Genomic DNA, 20,128 nt, shown 5'->3' on the forward strand with positions numbered 1-20,128 from the left:
ACTTTGCTATGTTGTATTTTCATTTTTATTCAATTCTGTGTATTTAATTTTTTTCTTTGATATTTCCTTTGACCCATGGATTATTTAGAAGTGCTTTGTTTAATTTCTGTCTGTTTTCAGAGATACTCCTGTTGTCTTTTAGTTTGGTTTTATTATGGCCAGAGAACAAACTCTGTATGATTTCAATTATTTTACATTTGTTGAGGTTTGTGTTATGGCCCAGGATATGGCCTATTTCAAGCATCTATGGATGCTTGAAAAGAACATGTAATCTGCTATTGTTAGGTGGGGTGTTAAAATGTCTCTTAGATCCTATTGGTTGATTGTATTGTTCAGCTGTTCAATATCCTTGATCATTTTCTGTTTAGTAGTTTTATCAGGTGCTGAGAAAGATGTTGAAGTCCCCAACTATAAATGTGGATTTGCCTTTTCCTCCTTTCTGCTTTATCAACTATACTTCATATATTTTAAGGCTCTGTTGCTTGGAGCATACACATTTAAGGTACTTACGTGTCTTGCTATATTGATCCTTTCATCATTATGTAATGTCCTCCTTTGTCTCTAGAAATTTCTTTGTTTTGAAGTATTCATATATGTAGCCACTCCTGTTTTTTGGTTTTATTAATGTTTGCATGGTATATCTTTTTCCCATCCTTTCACTTCCAACTTTCCTGTAATTGTATTTGAAGTAAGTTTCTTGTAGAGAGAATATTGTTCTACCATGTTTTTTGATCCATTCTTCCACCTGTGTCTTTTAATTAGTATATTTAGACTCTTTTACATTGAACGTAATCATTGATATGCTAGGAATTAAGCCTGACCTTTTTTATTTTATTGTTCCTGTATATTCTGTTTCTCTCTTCTATTTCGTAACTGGAAATAGTGACCTCATCCCACAAGGAGCATCTCCCCTTGTCTGAATGTAATTTACTTCACTGTGTCTCTGGCCTCAACAGCTTGTTTCCTGGTAAGGAGTGGGCGGAGGGACCTGAGAAGCTGAGGCCTGGGTAACAAAGGCCACCTCCCTTTTCCCTGAACACTGCTGAAGTCTCCCATCACAAGTCTCCTGGCTCATTTTTTACCTTCCCATGTGACACTTAAATACTTTTTGGAAAACTAATTTGATTGGATTTATTTATATTATTTTAACTGTATTGTCTCATATTTGTTTTCTTAGTGTCTTCCGAGGTATTATAATATACATAGAGAACTGATCACAGTCTATTGGTATTGATGTTTTACCACTTTGAGTGAAGTCTAGAAACTTTACTTCAATTTAGATACCTTTAACCTCCCCATTTAAAAAATGTGATTGTTTTAAGTATTTCCTCCAGGTGGTCTTAGAATTTTTACATCAAACATCAACTACATTTTAAAAACCTATAAGAAATATAGTAAATTATATATACATATAATTTAATTTATTGGGGTGACATTGGTTAGTAAAATTATAGTTTCCAATTGTACATTTCTATAATATATCATCTATATTTTGCATTGTGTGTTCACCACCCAGTGTCAGTTCCCCTTCCATCACCATATATTCGACCCCGTTTCCTCTCTTCTGTAACCCTTACCCCCTTACCATCTGGTAACCAATAAACTGTACCTGAGTTTTTGTTTCTTTGTTGCTTTCAGTTTTATGTCCCAGATGAGTGAAGTCAGATGGTTCCTTACTTTTTGTGTGACTTATTTTGCTTAGCATAATGAACACAAAATCCATCCATGTTGTCACAATTGCCCATATTTCATCTTTTCCTATGGCCTGGTAAAATTCCATTGTGTATATGTACGACACCTTCTTTATCCAGTCATCTGTTGAAGGACACTTTGGTTTTTGCCATATCTTGGCCACCGTGAATAATGCTGCAATGAACATAGGTGTACATATATCTTTATGGATAAATGTTTTCAGATCTTTCTGGTAGATACCCAGGAGAGGGATTGCTGAGTCATATGGTAATTGTATTCTTAACATTTTCAGGAAACTTATTACTGTTTTTCATAGTGGCTGTACCAATTTTCATTCCCACGAACAGTGTATGGGGGTTCCTTTTTCTCCACAGCCTCTTCAACACTTATTATTATTTGTCTTGTTGATGATAGCCATTATAACTGGTATGAGGCGATATATCATTGTGGTTTTTATTTGCATTTCCCTAATAGCTAGTGAAGTTGAGTATTTTTTTCATATCTGTTGACTATTCATATGTCTTCTTGGGAGAAGTGTCTGTTTAGATCCTTTGCCCATTTTTAAATTGGACTTTGTGTTGTTGTTGAGTTGTATAAGTTCTTTATATATTTTGGATATTAGCTGCTTATCAGAGGGGTTGTTTGCAAAAATCTTCTCCTACTTGGTTGGTTGATTCTTTGTCTCGTTGATGGTTTCTTTTGCTGTGCAGAAGCTTTTCAGTTTGATATAGTCCCACTCATTTATTTTAGCTTTTACTTCCCTTGCCTTTGAGGTCAGTTCATAAAATCCTGTCTGGACCCAAGGTCCATAAGTTTAATACTTATGCTTACTTTTATGTAATTTATTGCTTTAGGTCTCATGTTTCAGTCTTTGATCAATTTTGAGTTTATTTTGGTATATGGTGACAGATAGCAGTCTAGTTTCATTCTTTTGCACGTGGCTTTCCAATTCTCCCAGCACCATTTATTGAAGAGGCTGTCTTTGCTCCATTGTATGTTTTTAGCTTCTTTGTCAAAAATTATCTGTCCATATTTATGTGGTTTTATTTCTGGGTTCTCAATTCTATTCCATTGGTCTATGTGTCTGTTTTTCTGCCAATACCATGCTGTTTTGATTATTGTGGCCCTGTAGTACAAGCCAAAGTCAGAAAGTGTGATACCTCCATTATTGTTCTTTTTCCTTAAGATTGCTTTGGCTATTCAGGGTCTTTTGTGGTTCCAAACAAATTTGATGATTTTTTTGTTCTATTTCTTTTAAAAATGCCATTGGGATTTTGATGGGGATTGCATTAAATCTGTATATTGCTTTGGATAATATGGCCATTTTAACTATGTTGATTCTTCCAATCCATGAGCACGGAATGTTTTTCCATTTCTTTGTGTCTTCTTCAATTTCTTTCAAAAATGTCTTACAGTTTTCAGCATATAGCTCTTTCACATCCTTGGTTAAGTTTATTCCCAGGTATTTTATTATTTTGCTGCAATTGCAAAAGGAATTGTTTTGCTGTATTTCTTTTTCTGAGATTTCATTGTTAGTATATAGAATGCAATGGACTTCTGTACGTTGATTTTGTACCCGGCAACTTTACTGTATTCGTTGATTGTTTCTAATAGCTTTTTGGTGGAGTCTTTAGGGTTTTCTATATATAGCATCATGTCATCTGCAAAGAGTGATAATTTAACTTCTTCATTCCCAATTTGATGCCTTTTATTTCTTTCTCTTGCCTGATTGCTCTGGCAAGGACTTCCAACACTATGTTGAAAAGCAGAGGTGATAGGGGACAGCCCTGTCGTGTTCCTGAACGTAGAGCAAAGGGCTTCAGATTTTCACCATTAATTGAGATTAGCTGAGGGTTTGTCATATATGGCCTTTATTATGTTAAGGTATTTTCCTTCTATGTCTATTTTATTAAATGTTTTAATCATAAATGGATGTTGTATCTTGTCAAATGCTTTTTCTGCATCAATTGTTATAATCATATGATTTTTGGCCTTTATTTTGTTTATGTGATGTATCACATTGATGGATTTCTTGATGTTGAACCATCCTTGTGCCCCGGAGATGAACCCCATTTTGTCGTGATGAATAATCTTTTTAATGCATTGTTGTATTCGATTTGCTAGAATTTTGTTTAGGATTTTTGCGTCTATATTCATCAGAGATATTGGTCTGTAGTTTTCTTCGTTTGTGGTGTTTTTACCAGGTTTTGGTATCAGGTTAATGTTGGCCTCATAAAATGAGTTAGGGAGTTCTCGCTCTTCTTCAATTTTTTGGAAGAGTTTGAGCAGGATTGGTATTACATCCTCTTTGAAGGTTTGGTAGAGTTCACTAGTGAAGCCATCTGGTCCTGGACTTTTGCTTTTGGGAAGGTTTTGGATGACTGATTCAATTTCGTTACTGGTGATCGGTCTGTTTAGATTTTCCAGTTCTTCATGGTTCAGCCTAGGAAGGCTATATGTTTCTAAGAACTTGTCCATTTCTTCTAGGTTATTGAATTTGGTGGCATATAGTCCTTCATAGTATTCTTGGATGATCCTTTGTATTTCTGTGGTGTCCGTGATAACTTCCCCTTTTTCATTTCTGATTTTGTTAATTAGTGTCTTCTTTTTATCTTAGTGAGTCTAGCCAAGGGTTTGTCAATTTTGTTAATCTTTTCAAAGAACCAGCTCTTTGTCACATTAATTTTTTCTATTGTCTTTTTGTTCTCTATTTCATTTAGTTCTGCTCTAGTTTTTGTTATTTCCTTTTCTGCTGAGCTTGGGTTTTACTTGTTCTTCTTTTTCTAGTTCTTTAAGGTGTAACATGAGGTTATATATTTGGGATTTTTCTTGTTTCTTGAGATAGGCCTGCAATGAAATAAATTTCCCTCTTAAAACTGCTTTCGCTGCATCCCAAAATTTTGGTAGGATGTATTTTCATTGTCATTTGTTTCTATGTATCTTTTGATCTCTCCTCTAATTTCTTCTTTGACCCAGTCATTCTTTAAAAGTATGTTGTTTAATCTCCATGTATTTGTGTTTTTCCTGCTTTCTTTTGCAGTTGATATCCAATTTCAAAGCCTTGTGATCAGAGAATATGCTTGGTATGATTTCAATCTTCTTAAATTTGTTGAGACTGATTTTATGTCCCAATATATGGTCTATCCTTGAGAATGTTCCATGTACACTAGAAAAGAATGTATAGTCTGATGTTTTAGGATGAAGTGCTCTATAAATGTCAATTATGTCCATTTCATCTAATGTGTCATTTAGGGCTGCTATTTCGTTATTTATTTTCTGTTTGGATGATCTATCCATAGCTGTCAATGATGTATTTAAGTCCCCTAGTATAATTGTGTTTTGGTCAATTTCTCCCTTTAGTTCTGTTAGTAGTTGCTTGGTATATTTCGGTGCTCCCTGATTGGGGGCATAAATATTGATGACTGTTATGTCTTCTTGTTGTATAGTCCCGTTTACCATTATGAAATGTCCATCTTTGTCTCTTGTTACCTTTTTCACCCTGAAGTCTGTTTCATCTGATATCATTATGGCTACACCTGATTTTCTCTGGGTACCATTTGCTTGGAGTGTCAATTTCCACCCTTTCACTTTGAGTCTATGCTTGTCCTTGTAGCTGAGATGTGTCTCTTGGAGACAGCATATGGTTGGGTTTAGTTTTTTGATCCAATCTGCTACTCTGTGCCTTTTTATTGGTGAGTTCAGTCCATTTACATTTAGGGTGATTATTGATATGTGAGGATTTCCTGTCATTCTATCTTTAGTTTTCTGGTAAGGCTGTGTCTCCATTGTTTCTTTGCCTTTTTGTTGTTGTCTATTATTTCTGTGTGGTGGTATTATATAATGTTTCCCCTGTTTCTTCTTTTATTACAGTATATATTTCAGTTCTGGATTTTTTTGAGTGGTTACCGTTAAGTTTATGTAAAAGAAAGTTTGATATTTAGAGTATTCCATTTTCTTCAGCATGCTTACTTTCTCCATTCCCATATTCTGTTCAGGCCTTTACTCTCCCCTTTTTATGTTTTGGTTGCCACAAATTGTCCCTGTTGATGGTGGTCGAATAGCCTCCTTTAGTATTTCTTGTAGTGCAGGTCGTGTATTAGAAAATTCCTCAGCTTCTGTATGTCTGGAAAGGTCTTTATTCCTCCTTCATATCTAAAGGATATCTTTGCTGGATATATTATTCTTGGCTCATAATTTCTCTCTTTCAATAGTTTGAATATTTGGTTCCACTCCTCCTGGCTTGTAGAGTTTCTGCTGAAAAATCTGATGATAATCTAATGGGCTTTCCTTTGTAGTTACCGTCTTCTTTTCCCTGGCTGCCTTGAGGATTCTTTCTTTGTCATTGATTTTAGACAGCTTCAATACAATGTGCCTTGGAGAAGGCCTGTTGTGATTGAGCTAATTAGGTTTTCTATTTACTTCTTGGATTCGAGGATCCAGTTCTGTGCACAAGTTTGGGAAGTTCTCACCAACAATTTGTTTAACTATACTCTCTGTTCCCTTCTCTCTTTGTTCTCCTTCTGGTATGCCCATTATTCTTATCTTGCTCTTTCTGATGGAGTCAGAAAGTTCTTGTAGAATTCTTTCATTTCTTTTAAGTCTCAAGTCTCTTTCTTCTTCCATTCATGTAATTTCCAGGTTTCTATCTTCGATGTCACTGATTCTTTCCTCCATCTGGTCAACTCTTCTACCTAAGCTGGTTATTTCATTCTTACTTTCTTCTATTGAGTTCTTATTCTCCAGAAATTCTATTTGGCTCTTTTTAAAATTTCAATTTCTTTGTTAAAATGTTCATATTGTTCTTTGATTGTGTTTCTGAGTTCATTAAACTGTCTTCCTGTGTTTTCTTGCATCTCATTGAGTTTTTTCAGAACTGCAATCTTGAATTCTCTGTCATTTAAGTCACATATTTTCATTTATCTTTAAGTTCATTTTCTGGAGCCTTTTCAGTTTCTTTCTGAGCTCTTGTTGCCTTGGTTATTCATGGCATTTAGTCATTTATTATTTCTCTTCCTAGACATCTACAGGAGTGGGTTCTGCAACAGGTTGATAGGAACAGGTTTTTCTTTTGTTTTCCAGTACGTATTGGTAGAATGTTTTATTTTCTCTCCAACTGTAGCCTTTTTATCTCTATCACACTGTTATTTTGTCTGCACTAATCCAGCCTCTCACACAATGAGGGGTTCCCTGGAAGGTGAGCTTCTCCTCCGTTAACAGTTCACCTGGGTCATAGGGTACAGCATCCATGTGGGGATATGAAGAGCTTTTGAAGTTTCAAAGTTTTTCTTGCACCAGATTCAGACCTCGTGTTTCAGCAGTTCTGTTTACTTCTGCAGGGATCCCCCCAGATAGGTTGGGATAAGGGCAGGGTGGGTTGTGAGAGGTGGCCCTGAGCAATGGCATCGACCACCACCACAGTCGGACCTACTTCCACAGTTCCCTCCCCTTTGCCAGAATTAGGTGAGCTGTGAATTTGTGTCTGCGGACCACAGTTATCAGAACTGCAAATATTCTGTTCTTTTGATCCGACACTGCTACTGTTCCACTTCTAGCACTGGGCAGGTTCGTGGGGGGCGAGCCCTGGGAGGGTGGGGGGGGGGTCGACTAATCTCAGTGCCTAAGGCTTCCATTCTCTGTGGCAGTGAGGGCCTTGAACCACCATTTTCAGCCTTCTTCCCTCAGTGTGTGCTCCATCGTCTCTGCCATCAGTGTTGGGTTCAGCCGTGTTATATGCTGTCCCCTCAGCCCTGTGGGCCATAAACGGTGCCCTAGCAGTCCGAATTCTTCCCTGTCCCACAGCTGCGGTAGTTCCAGGATGCAGCGAGCTCGGGGCACTGAGCTAGGTCTGTGTCCTGTGCCCCCGTGGCTCCATCTCCGCACTTCTCCTTTCCCTCCTTTCCTGTCAAGCAATTTGCCCACCTTTGGGTGAATTCAGTAGTGAGACTCTTCGTCTTGCCTGTCTGCTGTTCAGGGAGTCATTTGTGGACTTATAGTTATTCGATTTGTTGTAAATTCCAGGGGAGATTTCCAGAGGCTCACCTCACGCTGCCAGTTGATGATGTCACTCCACCATCTTTTTTTTTTTTTTTTTTTTTAGCACACCTTGTAGCTCATGCTTCGTTCTCCTTACCTTGGTGAGCATCTTTATAATTATTTTGATCTCTTTATTTCCATTTATGCAGGGCTACTTCTGGAATTTTGTTTTGTTCTTTTGTTTGAACGTATTTCTCTATTCTTCATTTTACCTGAGTCTCTATGTTTTTTTATGTGCATTAGGTATAACAGCCCCCTCTTCCAGTCTTAAAGAGTGGCCTTATGCTGGAGATCAATCTTATTGTTCAGCCTGGCCCTAGGTCCTTGTTTTTTCTTAAACTTTAGTGATTTTGCAAGCCACTTCCTTGTTCTTAGTGATTCCCAGTAGTTGAGGGTGTGCTAAGAGTTGTCATTATTTCAGTCAGCACCTAGACTCAGGTTCATTAGGAGTTGAACTCTCGGGCTTCAGCTTTTAAGATATGGAAATCACCATCTTTCAGGGAAAGATGGGGAAATGGGTGTTTCTGACTGCTGCCTCTGTGCTGATAGAGTTTAAAACTCCTTCGTTTGCTATAGTACTCTGGGCCCTGCAAATGCAAGATCTTCTGGTCACTAGAGCCAGGACATCAAGTGTTTCATCACCTGGGTGGCAGCCACAAATGCTGGGGTTCCAGACATGTACATAAGCTGCTTCCACGGAGATTCTGGTGACCTGGTATTGGCCAGAGGACGATTGCAGTTGGCCCTTAGATGTGTGCTAAATTAGGATCTTGACCCTCAGATATAGGTTTAAATATATGCAAATAGGCCTCTTTCAGGGTAAGACTGGGAGGTGGGCATTTTTCTGTACTGTGTCTGTGCTGAATCTTGAAGGGATAGCCTCTGGAAGTCCTTGCAAGGCCATTACGAACTGTTCCTTTGTTTGCTATAGTCTTCTGGGTCTCGTGGATGAATGTCCCATTGGCTTTCAGAGTGAAATGTTTGCAGGGCTCACCCTTAGGTGGAAATCTTAAAAGTTGGGATGCAATGTTTGATCCAAATTCTTCACTCCTCAGGGAGAAGCTGGGAGTTCTGAGTTCCCTTCCAATCGTATGTTACTGTGCTCGGTGGGGTGTTTATATTGTGTATCTCAGCCTTTCCTACCCATTTTGTTGTGGGTATTTGCCCAATGTTTAAGTTGCTCAGCTAGTTTCTAGGTTTCCTTCATAAGGAATTATTCCATGTGTAGCTATAGTTTTAGTGTGTCTGTGAGAGGAGGTTGAGTTCATATCACCATCTTGGAACACAAACTCAATGTTATTTCTTTTCTGTAGTTCCAAACCTTCTTGTTTCCTTTCTAAATCCTTTCTGGTATTCCAATTGGGTATATTCTATTAATCTTTCCTTACGTTCACTGATTCTATCTTCTGTGATCTCCACTTTACTATCAAGCCCATCCAGTAAACTTATTTTGGTTATTGTATTTTTCAGTTCTGTAATTTCTATTTGGTTCTTTTCTATAATTTCTATTTCTTTACCAAGATTTAAAAATATTTTTTCATTTGTTTCAAGGTAACTCACAATTACTTCTTGAAACATTTTTTGATAGCTGCTTAAATCCTTGTTAGATCATTCAAACCTCTGCTTCATCATAGAAACTATTGTTTTTTGTCATTTAAGTTGTGATTTTCCTAGTTCTTGTTATGATAAATTATTATTCTGGACATTTTGCATATTATATAATGAGAATGTGGGTCTTATTTAATTATTTTGTTTAGTAGGCACTATCCCTCTGGAGGTATAGTACAAAGGTTTGGTAGGGTAGATGTTTAGCTCCTGTCTAGGCCCCTTTTTGATATCTTTCCAGCAAAAGTAGGGCAATTATTTGTACTGTATCAATATCTCTTGAGTATTAGTGTGAGCCCACCTCCCCACTGGGCCCTACTGATAACACGGAGGGGAGCAGTGGAGGATTAACCAACACTTCTGTGTTCCTGCAGGGTGGGAGTGGAAGCTCAGTTTCCAGGTGGGTCTCGACACCAAGGTAAGGGAGTGGGGTGCTAATTAAGATAGCTTTCACCACCTAGCTTTCTCCATGATGCTGAACAGAGATGGAGGCTAAGCTTTCCATTGGACCTTGCTAAGAGCAGGTGAGAGGTTACCTGAGTGCTGACTAGCCATGCTTCCAATATCCTATTTCAGTCTCAGCATTGGTAGATGTAAATGTAGGTTCAGTTTCTCACGGGCCTCACTGACACAGGAATAGGAGAAAAGTAGAGTGCTAAGTAGCCTGAATTACATTGTCTTGTTCAGTTTGTTGCTAGTGGATGGGAGTGGAGACTCAGCCTGTCAACACTATCCTTGCAGGGGAAATAGAGTGCTACTGCCTGCTTCTGTCAGAGAGGTATGGGAGATCATAAGCTCTCATACTGATATCAGTTGGCAGGGGATTGGGAGCAGAGCACTGCCTGCTTCTGCTAGGCAGAGGATAGAAGAATTAACTCCCTGCTTGGTACTGCCCAAACTGAAATCCCCGGATAGAGAAATTAAAACATGTTACTTGCTTTTGGCATGAAGTGGATGGTCAGCTTCCTATCCAGGCTTTTGAAATTTCAGGGTGGGGAAGGACAGGGGTGTGTGTGGTTTTCCATTGATGTTTGGCTGGAGTAAGGTGGGTAATACTCAAAACATTTTCTCTTGTTAGGCTACCAATTTCACAGTCATTTTCCTTGGGTAGGGGAAGAGGCTTTTCTTGAAGGTTTTTTTCTATCTGTCCCTGTCGGCAGTTTTGAATCAGATGCTTCTCCCACACCATTTTTTGGATATGTGGGAGGTGTTAAGGAGACCCAGAAGGCTCACAACTGTATTGTTCCTCACTTTGTAAGATCCTTAGGATCTTTTTCTTTCTACATTTTTCTTTCTTTCCACCATTCAGAGATTTCTTATGCTTGTTTGTTGTGTTATGTTCAGGATTTTTTAACTTGTAAGGAGGAGCACCTGGGAGACATGGGGATACTCTGTCTTGGCAGAAACCCATTTCATTGATTTTTACCTTTAATATCTTTCAAATCCATTAACATCTCAGTATTCCCACTGCAGAAGCTAACCAATCCTGTGGACTACTGCAGTGGCCTTCTAACTAATAAATATATATTGTGAGAGCTTTTATCCAATACAGAAAACAAAGACACCCAAAAAATCTGACAGGATTTAAAAACAAACAAACAACTTCCAGTTATGACAGGCAATCTGGGAGATGCAGCTTAGACACCCAATATTAGGGATCGTATGATTTGATGGTTTAACTTAACAGTGACAATATATAGGGTTGTTCTAAATTTGGACTATCTCCCCAAACCTTAAAGTTATGAGTCTTATAATTCTAGTAGTTCAGAAGAGGAAGAGATCACTTCCAGCTAAGGTTTTCAGGAAAGTGTTCATGTAGAAGCTTGGTTTTATGGGACAAGATAGGCAACACACTATGAATGAATGTGCAAGGCATATTTGAGGGTGGTGGTAGAATAAACTTTTTGTTTGAAATAGTTTGTGTAGTTTTTCCTAATTGATAGTAATAATTATCATATTGGGTGCTTTTTAAATATATCCATTAGCAACTCTTTGAAATAGAAATTTTGATTCAATAGGTCTGAGTGGAGGTGTAAGAATCAGTGTTTTTAAACAAGCACTTTAGGTGATTATTAAGTTCAGGGAAATTTGGGAAACACAGAACTATACAGAAAATAATGGCAGATCAAATTAGAATAGAAAGTAGATGCCAGATTATGTGGGGCTCTAAATGCCAGGTGAAGAAGCACAGAATGTTATTGCTGAATATGGGGAATATTTAAGATTTTTGAAGTCTGTGATTCCCTTCTGGTCCCTACACTGGAAATGATGCCAGTATCATGAATGTGGATAGCATAGGTTAATAGCTGCTGCCTGAATTACATTGGAAGAACTGTTAGGATTACCTGGACTCTGCAGAAATATGTAGTTGCAGGAATAAGACCTTTGACTTCATAGCTCAGACAAGGACCAGTGTAAATCAAGTGCATCGATTCTTCAATCTGTCCCCACTCTAGTCTGTAATTAGTGATTTCAGCACCATTACACACAGGGATCTGAAAGATGCAACAAATAGAAATTGAGTTCTTTCTATAAGTGTTCACTCTACTAGATACCGTGGATAGTTACATGTTCCTTTCAATGTCATAGCTTATAATCTATTAAGTGGTATGAGATATAGACAAGTGTAGAAACAATTAAACTTAAGACAGAAAACTATAATTATAACATTAAAAGGCTCAAATAAAATTAAGAGAAACATTGACTAATCCCACATATTTGATGAATTATTATTTTTAATTTATTAAAATTATTTTCAAATGGGTTACTTAAAAAAGAGCAAACTTAGATATATTAATGTTGCTTAATATTGCTATTGATAAATGGGATCAGACACAAACACCAGTACTCTCTGGTTTTTGTACAGAGCTGTAATCAGACCTGTCATTTATTAGTATCAGATTAAAGCTTGGGTGTCAATGTCAAAAGCCCTCTGTTAAGAGTCTGGGTAAAAGGGAGGAAAAATTCAGAGATACGTAGGTGGCTTAATAACTAGGCCAATTCTTATCTTTTGTGCTTGATTAGTTTAAATGGGAAGATATTCACATGGATGTAAAATTGTTTTTTTTTAAACTTCATTACCTCATAGTCACATTTCTTATGTGTCATAGTATAGAGTTATATACAAACACTACCAGAAATTTCCCAATAAGTTTTCTTAAAAAAACACTAAGTTCTATAAATTGATTTAATTTTTTATCTCTTGTTTTGGTTTTAAAAATTCAATTTGTGACCTATTGATTGTCTATTTGGTTTTCCAAGTTTATTATCCTCCATAAATATAGGGTCTGGAAAGCAGGATTACCAAAGTCTTACCCTTCCTAGTAGCACTAGTATCAGGTCACTAGTGTGACCTAGAACCATGGTCAAAATTTGTGGAACCCTAATCTAAACTCTGACTTCTTAGGGAGTTCTAGACTTATAGACTTTCAAAAAAACTTCTAAACCAATTATTATACTTTCATATCACCAAAATTAATAAAAAATAAATTGATAACATACTTCCCAACTAACAATAACACAGGTTGAACCTTTGCAGGTAAGCACAGGTGTACCACATTTAGAAGGAGGTATTGGGCCTGGCACAGTTTCACAATTTGTTGAATGACATCCAAACTACAAATAAACACAAACAGACAAATAAGCAAACACACAAATTATTGTGTAGGCATGGTCACTCCCCACTTTGATAGGAAGTAGAAGCATATATTCATCCAAAGTGAAATGAATTACAAATGGAACAACTGAACAATATGACAACTCCAGCCCTATTTACTCACTATGGATCTCCCTTCAGAGCCAGAGTGCCCTTCTGTGTCATCTTGGATCTCTTGTGCCTTTTGGACATTTGCAGGTACATCAGAGTTTCCATTAGGGAGCTTGTCTATAAAAATATACAAAATAAACAATCTTTTTTTCAAATAATATTAAATTTTAAGGGTGTTTCTTTAAAATAACACAAAATAATTTAAGAAGACTGTGAAAATAAGTAACAGAATTCAAATTATATTAATTTTTTCCAATTCACTTTTTAATCTAATTTCCAGACATTAAAAATTTTTATAATTCTAATTACCAAGCAAGAAACAATTTTCTAAACATTATTTGATTTTGTAGTAAAAGAAAACCATTTGCTCTGCTTTAATTACATTTAATATATAAAAATCAGAGGTTACAAAACAAGAAATTTAGGTACAGTCATTCAAATCACACAAGAAACCTCACCACATTGAATGTTGGTTTCTTTGGACTTCGCTTTACCATTCAAAGGTGAAGGACAGCAAGATACAGGAGAAAGAGTGGGTGTTTGAATAGTCAATATATCTGAAGGCTAAGAAAAATACAAAACACCTTATGACTATAATGAATTCAAGTTCAGTTTTGTAAAATATTTAGTAATATGATACAGTTCATTTCAGTTCTCAATTTAACTATTCCGTCTCTCTTTCCTCACCTGGCTTTGGCCTATAGGCGAAGTGCAAAAGACTCTCAGTTTATATGTAGTACTAGGTTGTAGGTGATCATATAGAAATTCCCTTGTGGTTCCATTGTAGATTATGTTCCATGAATTTACTGAAGGGATAAAAGAAATTTTATACAATTTATTTATTTATTTTATTTATTTATTTATTTATTTATTTTTTTAGTACCAATTTTTTTTTTTTAATTAGTTTCAGGTGCACAAGACTGAGCAAAACTTAGACATTTATCATTTACATCCCTCACACTGTGTGAACCCCCCTCCCCCCATACGTTCCCAAAACCTCTCACCTTCCCCTTATCCCCACCCCCCCGCCCCTCTAGCAACCCCCTGTTTTTCCTCCATGTTTCCAAAACTGTCTCTGATTAGTTCATTCACTTATTCTTTTCTTTAGATTCCGCATATAAATGAGATCATATGGTATTTGTCTTTCTCTTTCTGACTTATTTCACTTAACTTTTTATTTATAGGTAGCTTATAAATTTCATGAGTTCCCACTGTTATCTCATGTACATACTAAGAAATAACCATTTTGGAAATTAATGTGGTCCGATTACCTATTTACACTAATTAAATATTTATATTCCCTGTGGAATTAATCATAAAAGATCAGTAAGTAAATACGATTTTACCAAAAACTGGAGAAATCCAGGTAAGTTCTGGGGTTCAGTTAATAGTATTGTATCAGTGCCAGTTTCCTGGTTTTCATAATTGTACTGGGGTTATATAAGATCTTAATATTAGGAGAAGCTGAGTGAAAGTTATACATGAGAACTCTCTATACTATTTTGGCAACTTCTAGGAAAATCCAAAATTACTTCAAAATGAAAACTTAATAAAAATCACAACGTCTTACCATCCAAATTTTCACTAACTTCTAAACTGTAACTTGAAATATATGTCCCACCATTATCATCGGGTGGTTCTGAAGAAAGAAATAAAATTATAATTATTCTTGAATAAACTTAGAAGTCTTTCACTGGAATGTTATCTCATAAATTAAAATTTTTTCAGAGAGGAAAAAATACAAACACGAAACATAATAGGGACTATGTCAAACTAAAAAGCTTCTGCACAGCAAAAGAAACCATCAACAAAACAAAGAGGCAACCAATCAAATGGGAGAAGATATTTGCAAACAATGCCTCCAACAAAGGGCTAATATCCAAAATATATAAGTAACTCATACAACTCAACAACAAAAAGACAGACAATTCAATTAAATGGGCAGAAGACATGAATAGAAACTTCTCCCAATAAGACATACAAACGGTCAACAGATATATGAAAAAATCCTCAATTTCACTAGCTATTAGGGAAATGCAAATCAAAACCACAATGAGCTATCACCTCACACCTGTTAAAATGTCTATCATCAAGAAGACAAACAGTAACAAGTGTTGGAGAGGCTGTGGAGTAAAAGGAACCCTCATACACTGTTGGTGGGAATCCAGATTGGTGTAGCCACTATGGAAGGCAGTGTGGAGGTTCCTCAAAAAATTAAGAATAGAATTACCATATGACCCAACAATCCCTCTCTTGGGTATCTGCCAAAAAAAATCTGAAAACATTTATCTGTAAAGATACATGTCCTCCGATGCTCAATGCAGCATTATTCACGGTGGACAAGATATGGAAACTACCAAAGTGTCCAGTAGATGATTGGATAAAGAAGATGTGGTATATATGCACAGTGGAATACTACTCTGCCATGAGAAAAGATGAAATACTGCCATTTACGACAACATGGATGATCTTGAGATTATTATGCTAAACAAAATAAGTCAGACATAAAAAGTTGAGAACCATATGACTTCATTCATATGTGGGACATAAAACTGAAAGCAACAAAGGAACAAGACAAATGAATAAAGAAACGAAAGCTCATAGACACAGACAACAGTTTTGTGGTTACCAGAGGATAAGGGGGTCAAAATACATGGAGAACTGACTCTGGGTGGGGAACACATAATGCAACATATAGATGATGTATTATAGTATTGTACACTTGAAACCTATGTAATTTTATTAACCATTGTCACCCCAATAAATTTTAATTAAAAAAGAAACATAATAGGATATTAATATTCAGATATTAATAAAGATGATAACATAATCCAAGTTACATACTTGGAATATTGGACATGAAGCATTTTGTTAATATTTTAAAGTTCTTTGAAGAGACTGAAATGCTAAGTATATGTACCTTAGAGTTGATTTTGCCAGTTTAGAGGCAAAATAATTTTTATAAATATAATTTCTTGTTAAGTTGACATTTATCATTGATATGTCCTCCTAATTGTGGCTTCTGTATTAGATATAGTCTTACTTGGAATAACCATAATATTAAGGGCCCATATAAAGTTCAGTAATTTATTCATGCATGACTTAATATGATAGCAATGTAGAACTCAATAGAGAACTAGAAAAAACAATGCAGTTTACAACTAAACTAATTTACATGGTGAAATATTTCATATACAAATGATTAAGAGAATATTTTATAAAGCTGAGGGCAATTGGAGCAAGATTTCTTCTCAATAGTTAATATTAAGACAGGGTAAATTTTAAATACAAAAACATTACTTACCCCATCCAATTTTTACTCTGTGTGCACGGATCTTTCCCTTTGTGTATGGTTTTTTAGGGGACCCAGGCTTATCTGGACAGGTAGTATATTTTACTTCTCCACTGGGTTTACTCCTTCCCTCCATATTGTAGGCAAAGATCTGTTTGAGTAAAAGAGAATACCTTGGTTTACCACTAGAAATAAATGCCTGATTTGAAAATGTGCGTAAGTTGCAAATAATATTATAAAGCAAGTTATTTGACTAAAAATTTCTGAAAGCCAAATGCAAAATAAGGTTTAATTTCAACCAAAATAGACACATTTTTATCTCTAATGGAGTATAATTTTATATTACAACATGATACAAATTTATAAATTATAGCCACATACCCTGAACTTATATGTAGTACTTCTCTGAAGATTTGTTATAGTGCACGAGAGGTCTTGTCCATTGTATTTAGGTTTAAAACCCAATCCCTGCAAATGAAAGACAATGTACTTAGGAAACAGGCAGGCGTGGGTTCAGGTTCCAAATTCAAATTACTTTCCATCTGGGTCGTCGCGAACAAGTCCCTTAATCTCTCTGAAACTCAGTTTCTCTATATAAAAAATGGAGAAAAAGCCCTTAAAGGGCTTCTTTTTTAAGAATGAGATTTTTTTAGAATGAGATACTGTGCATGAAAGCACTTAGCATATTACTTACACAGAACAAATCTCTTAGTTGCTTTATTTAAAATGTTGTAAAATATATACAACATAAAATTTATAGCGGCTTTTTAAGTTGACTAGGCTATTCAGCATAGACTTGAAAATTCAGAATGAAATGAAACAGTTTGTCCACCCACATCAGAAAATCAAGACGAGGAAAGGGCTTGCCCTGGTACAAGTATGTGGAGGGTTTGTGTGACCACCCAAGGTCAGCTGGGATAGGCCCAATGTTGAAGAACTAACACACTTCTCTGAATCTCTCATTTCAGTCTCTTCTGTTGCTATGGCTGCTGCTGCTTCTATAGCCACTTTTAAGGGACTTGGGTACCTTTAGATCTCCCTGTACAGGCCTGCCTAACTTTGGCTCTACATTGGTCCCATCTAAAACACAGAGACTAAGGAATCATGCAGTTTGATTGAGTAGAAATGAAATTAATCAAATTTAAAATTTTCATTGTAAAATGCATATAAAATGTACCTGAGACTGAAGTTGAAGATTAAAGCATATGAAAAGAGAACTTACAGATCCTGCTTTCTCCATTTCTAGTACATAAGTAAGGCTGTCATTTAGGTTTGTGTTAGTTGGAGCACACCATTCTAGTGACAAATCACAGATTCCTGCTTCTTTTAGCTTTGGTGGTAAAGGTGTCAGAGGCATAGTTCCTGATGTACAGAAGACTACTATTTCACTGAAATCACTGAAAAATAAAGATGGAAAAATTAGTTTCAGTTTCCTTTTAAAGTTTGACTTTTAAATATTGCAATAATTCAATGTACCTCAAGCCGAATTCATTTTTTGCAGCTAATCTGAATGAATATTTTGTAGAAGCATTCAGTTTGAGGACCTTATGCTGTTTCATGGTACCCACATAGCAACTTTTGAAGTCTTCACCTTTGCCCTTAATACACACAAAACGTTAGAATATTATAAAATTCTACCAATAGAAATTCATCATAATATTCATAATCATTTATAAACAAGTGCTTTTAAAAATAAAACTGCTTACCTCATCCCATTCCAAAAGGAAGCTGTTTATTTTGGAACCATTATCATTGGAACCCTAGAAATATCAGAAAGATAAGATTACGAGGGGCTGTTTTTTCACAGTGTATGTAAGAATGTGTATATAAATAAAATGACAGAAATTACTGTAAAATTAATTTGCTTAAATTTTGTTTTTGAAGCAATCCAGATTTTGAAATTAAACTGCATTTTTTACAGTCTATAAGACATGACCAAATTCTGTTTTGTTGTCTTCCAAATTTTATGCAATGAAGAAAGTTAGTACTTAAGTAAATTGAGAGGTAGACTTATTGGTAGCTACAATTATAAATAAATTTAAGTTGTAGAAACTGACACTTCAACTTTTATTAATTATTGAAATTCTGATTGACATTTCTCAATTTACTTGATGCTTGATACAGATAGAAAGAAAAGAAAGACGATTATGGGGAAGGAAAAGTGCTGGGGAAATAGGTCAGAAGAGGCATGCATAATTTCATGTTTAAAATTCAGGACAAAGTAGAATGTTTTTAAATTAAAATAAATGTTGATTGAAAAGGTTTTGGTTGCCAGAGGGTAAGGGGGGTGGGGGGTGGGGGGTGGGAGATGAGGGTAAGGGGGATCGAATAAATGGTGATGGAAGGAGAACTGACTCTGGGTGATGAACACACAATGGGATTTATAGATGATGTAATACAGAATTGTACACCTGAAATCTATGTAATTTTACTAACAATTGTCACCTCAATAAATTTAATAAAAAAAAAAGAAAAGAAAAGGTTTTGGTAGTAAAATCCTTACTTTCCACTGTAAATTCAGGCTGCACTTGGATCGGTTAATCAGTTTGGGTGCAAGTGGAGGGTCTGGTTCACAGCCTGGAGTTGTGAAGCTAACCACTTCAGACACAGTTTTGTGTGCTGAGTCGCTTATGGTTGTAATTCTAAAAATGTAATGACAATTGTTGTAAGTTTTCAAACATTTATCCTAACACAAGTATTTAACTGCATACCTGAGTTTCCAGATACATTTCTTAGGAGCTAATTACATATCTAAAAAATCTAATACCATAAAGCTGGATCGTTGCAGATAATGGCCCTCAAATCACCCTCTCACCTGTTCTAAATGAAAGTGAACAAATGCTGGATTTGGAGGGGGTTGCTTTGAAGCTTCAAGGAACGCTCACTCTGCTAGCAAGTATAGCTAGGCTGGCTGCAGGAATTATAAGTAGTGAACTAGTATAGACTGGGGAATCTGACTGGCTATAGGGTAGGGCAAGGTTGCGTAGGATGGAGTTCTTACCTTACAAAATAGACCATGGATGGTTGTAGGTCAAGTAGAGTAAATGTAAATTCATCACCACTGTGAAGATAACCTTTGTTTATAACAGATCTTGTACATATTTAAAAGCTAAGTAACATTGCTAATCTTATGTAGTCAACTAATAAAGAAGCACAATTCTCCTTCAAGTTTAGATAATTTTAACCCATTTTATATGAATGCAAAAAAGTAATATTAACTCAAAATTCTTCATTTGTATGCCAAATTAATATAGCTTTAAGAAATGCAACTTTATCGTTTTACCACTGAAACTTCTTCACACTATAACAATACAGATTTGTCTTTAAATAGCATTGATATGAAAAGCCTCAAAGACACCATGCATCATTCAATTTATTCATTCAGTCACAGAGCAATCTTTCCGGAGTGAGCACCTATTTGCTACAGTGGATAGAGTAGCTGTGATCCCAAACCTACATATTCCTGAGCTAACAGTCATAAGTACCTAGTTGTACTCTACCACCTTAAGGAGCTCCTTCAGGCTCTATACCCTGAAATAGCCTCCAAAAAGAGCTAAAAGATTGTTACTTCTTTCGCTTAGCATAATAATCTAAAGATCCATCTATGCCAAACAGAAAAAGTCGAGAACCATATGACTTCACTCATATGTGGGATATAAAACTGAAAGCAACAAAGGAACAAGACAAACAAATGAAACAAAAACTCAATCACACAGCGAACAATTCCATGCTTACCAGAG

The 20,128-nt window shown here is 35.9% G+C and overlaps 1 protein-coding gene across 1 annotated transcript in view; it reads right to left on the bottom strand.

Annotated features, from left to right (window-relative positions):
• LOC109435610 (fibronectin type III domain containing protein 3C1) overlaps window positions 1-20,128 on the bottom strand; it is a gene marked incomplete at its 5' end in the record, with an annotated part of 48,421 nt that overhangs the window by 12,443 nt on the left and 15,850 nt on the right. The window contains 13 exon segments of the mRNA XM_019713590.2: window positions 11,676-11,825; window positions 12,832-12,945; window positions 13,110-13,213; window positions 13,555-13,660; window positions 13,784-13,902; window positions 14,667-14,735; window positions 16,401-16,539; window positions 16,770-16,856; window positions 17,611-17,785; window positions 17,865-17,986; window positions 18,095-18,148; window positions 18,892-19,030; window positions 19,390-19,449. Of these exon segments, the coding sequence (XP_019569149.2) occupies window positions 11,676-11,825; window positions 12,832-12,945; window positions 13,110-13,213; window positions 13,555-13,660; window positions 13,784-13,902; window positions 14,667-14,735; window positions 16,401-16,539; window positions 16,770-16,856; window positions 17,611-17,785; window positions 17,865-17,986; window positions 18,095-18,148; window positions 18,892-19,030; window positions 19,390-19,449 (1,438 nt within the window).

The sequence above is a fragment of the Rhinolophus sinicus genome, chromosome X (assembly GCF_036562045.2).
Source record: "Rhinolophus sinicus isolate RSC01 chromosome X, ASM3656204v1, whole genome shotgun sequence".
Lineage (NCBI taxonomy): Eukaryota > Metazoa > Chordata > Mammalia > Chiroptera > Rhinolophidae > Rhinolophus > Rhinolophus sinicus.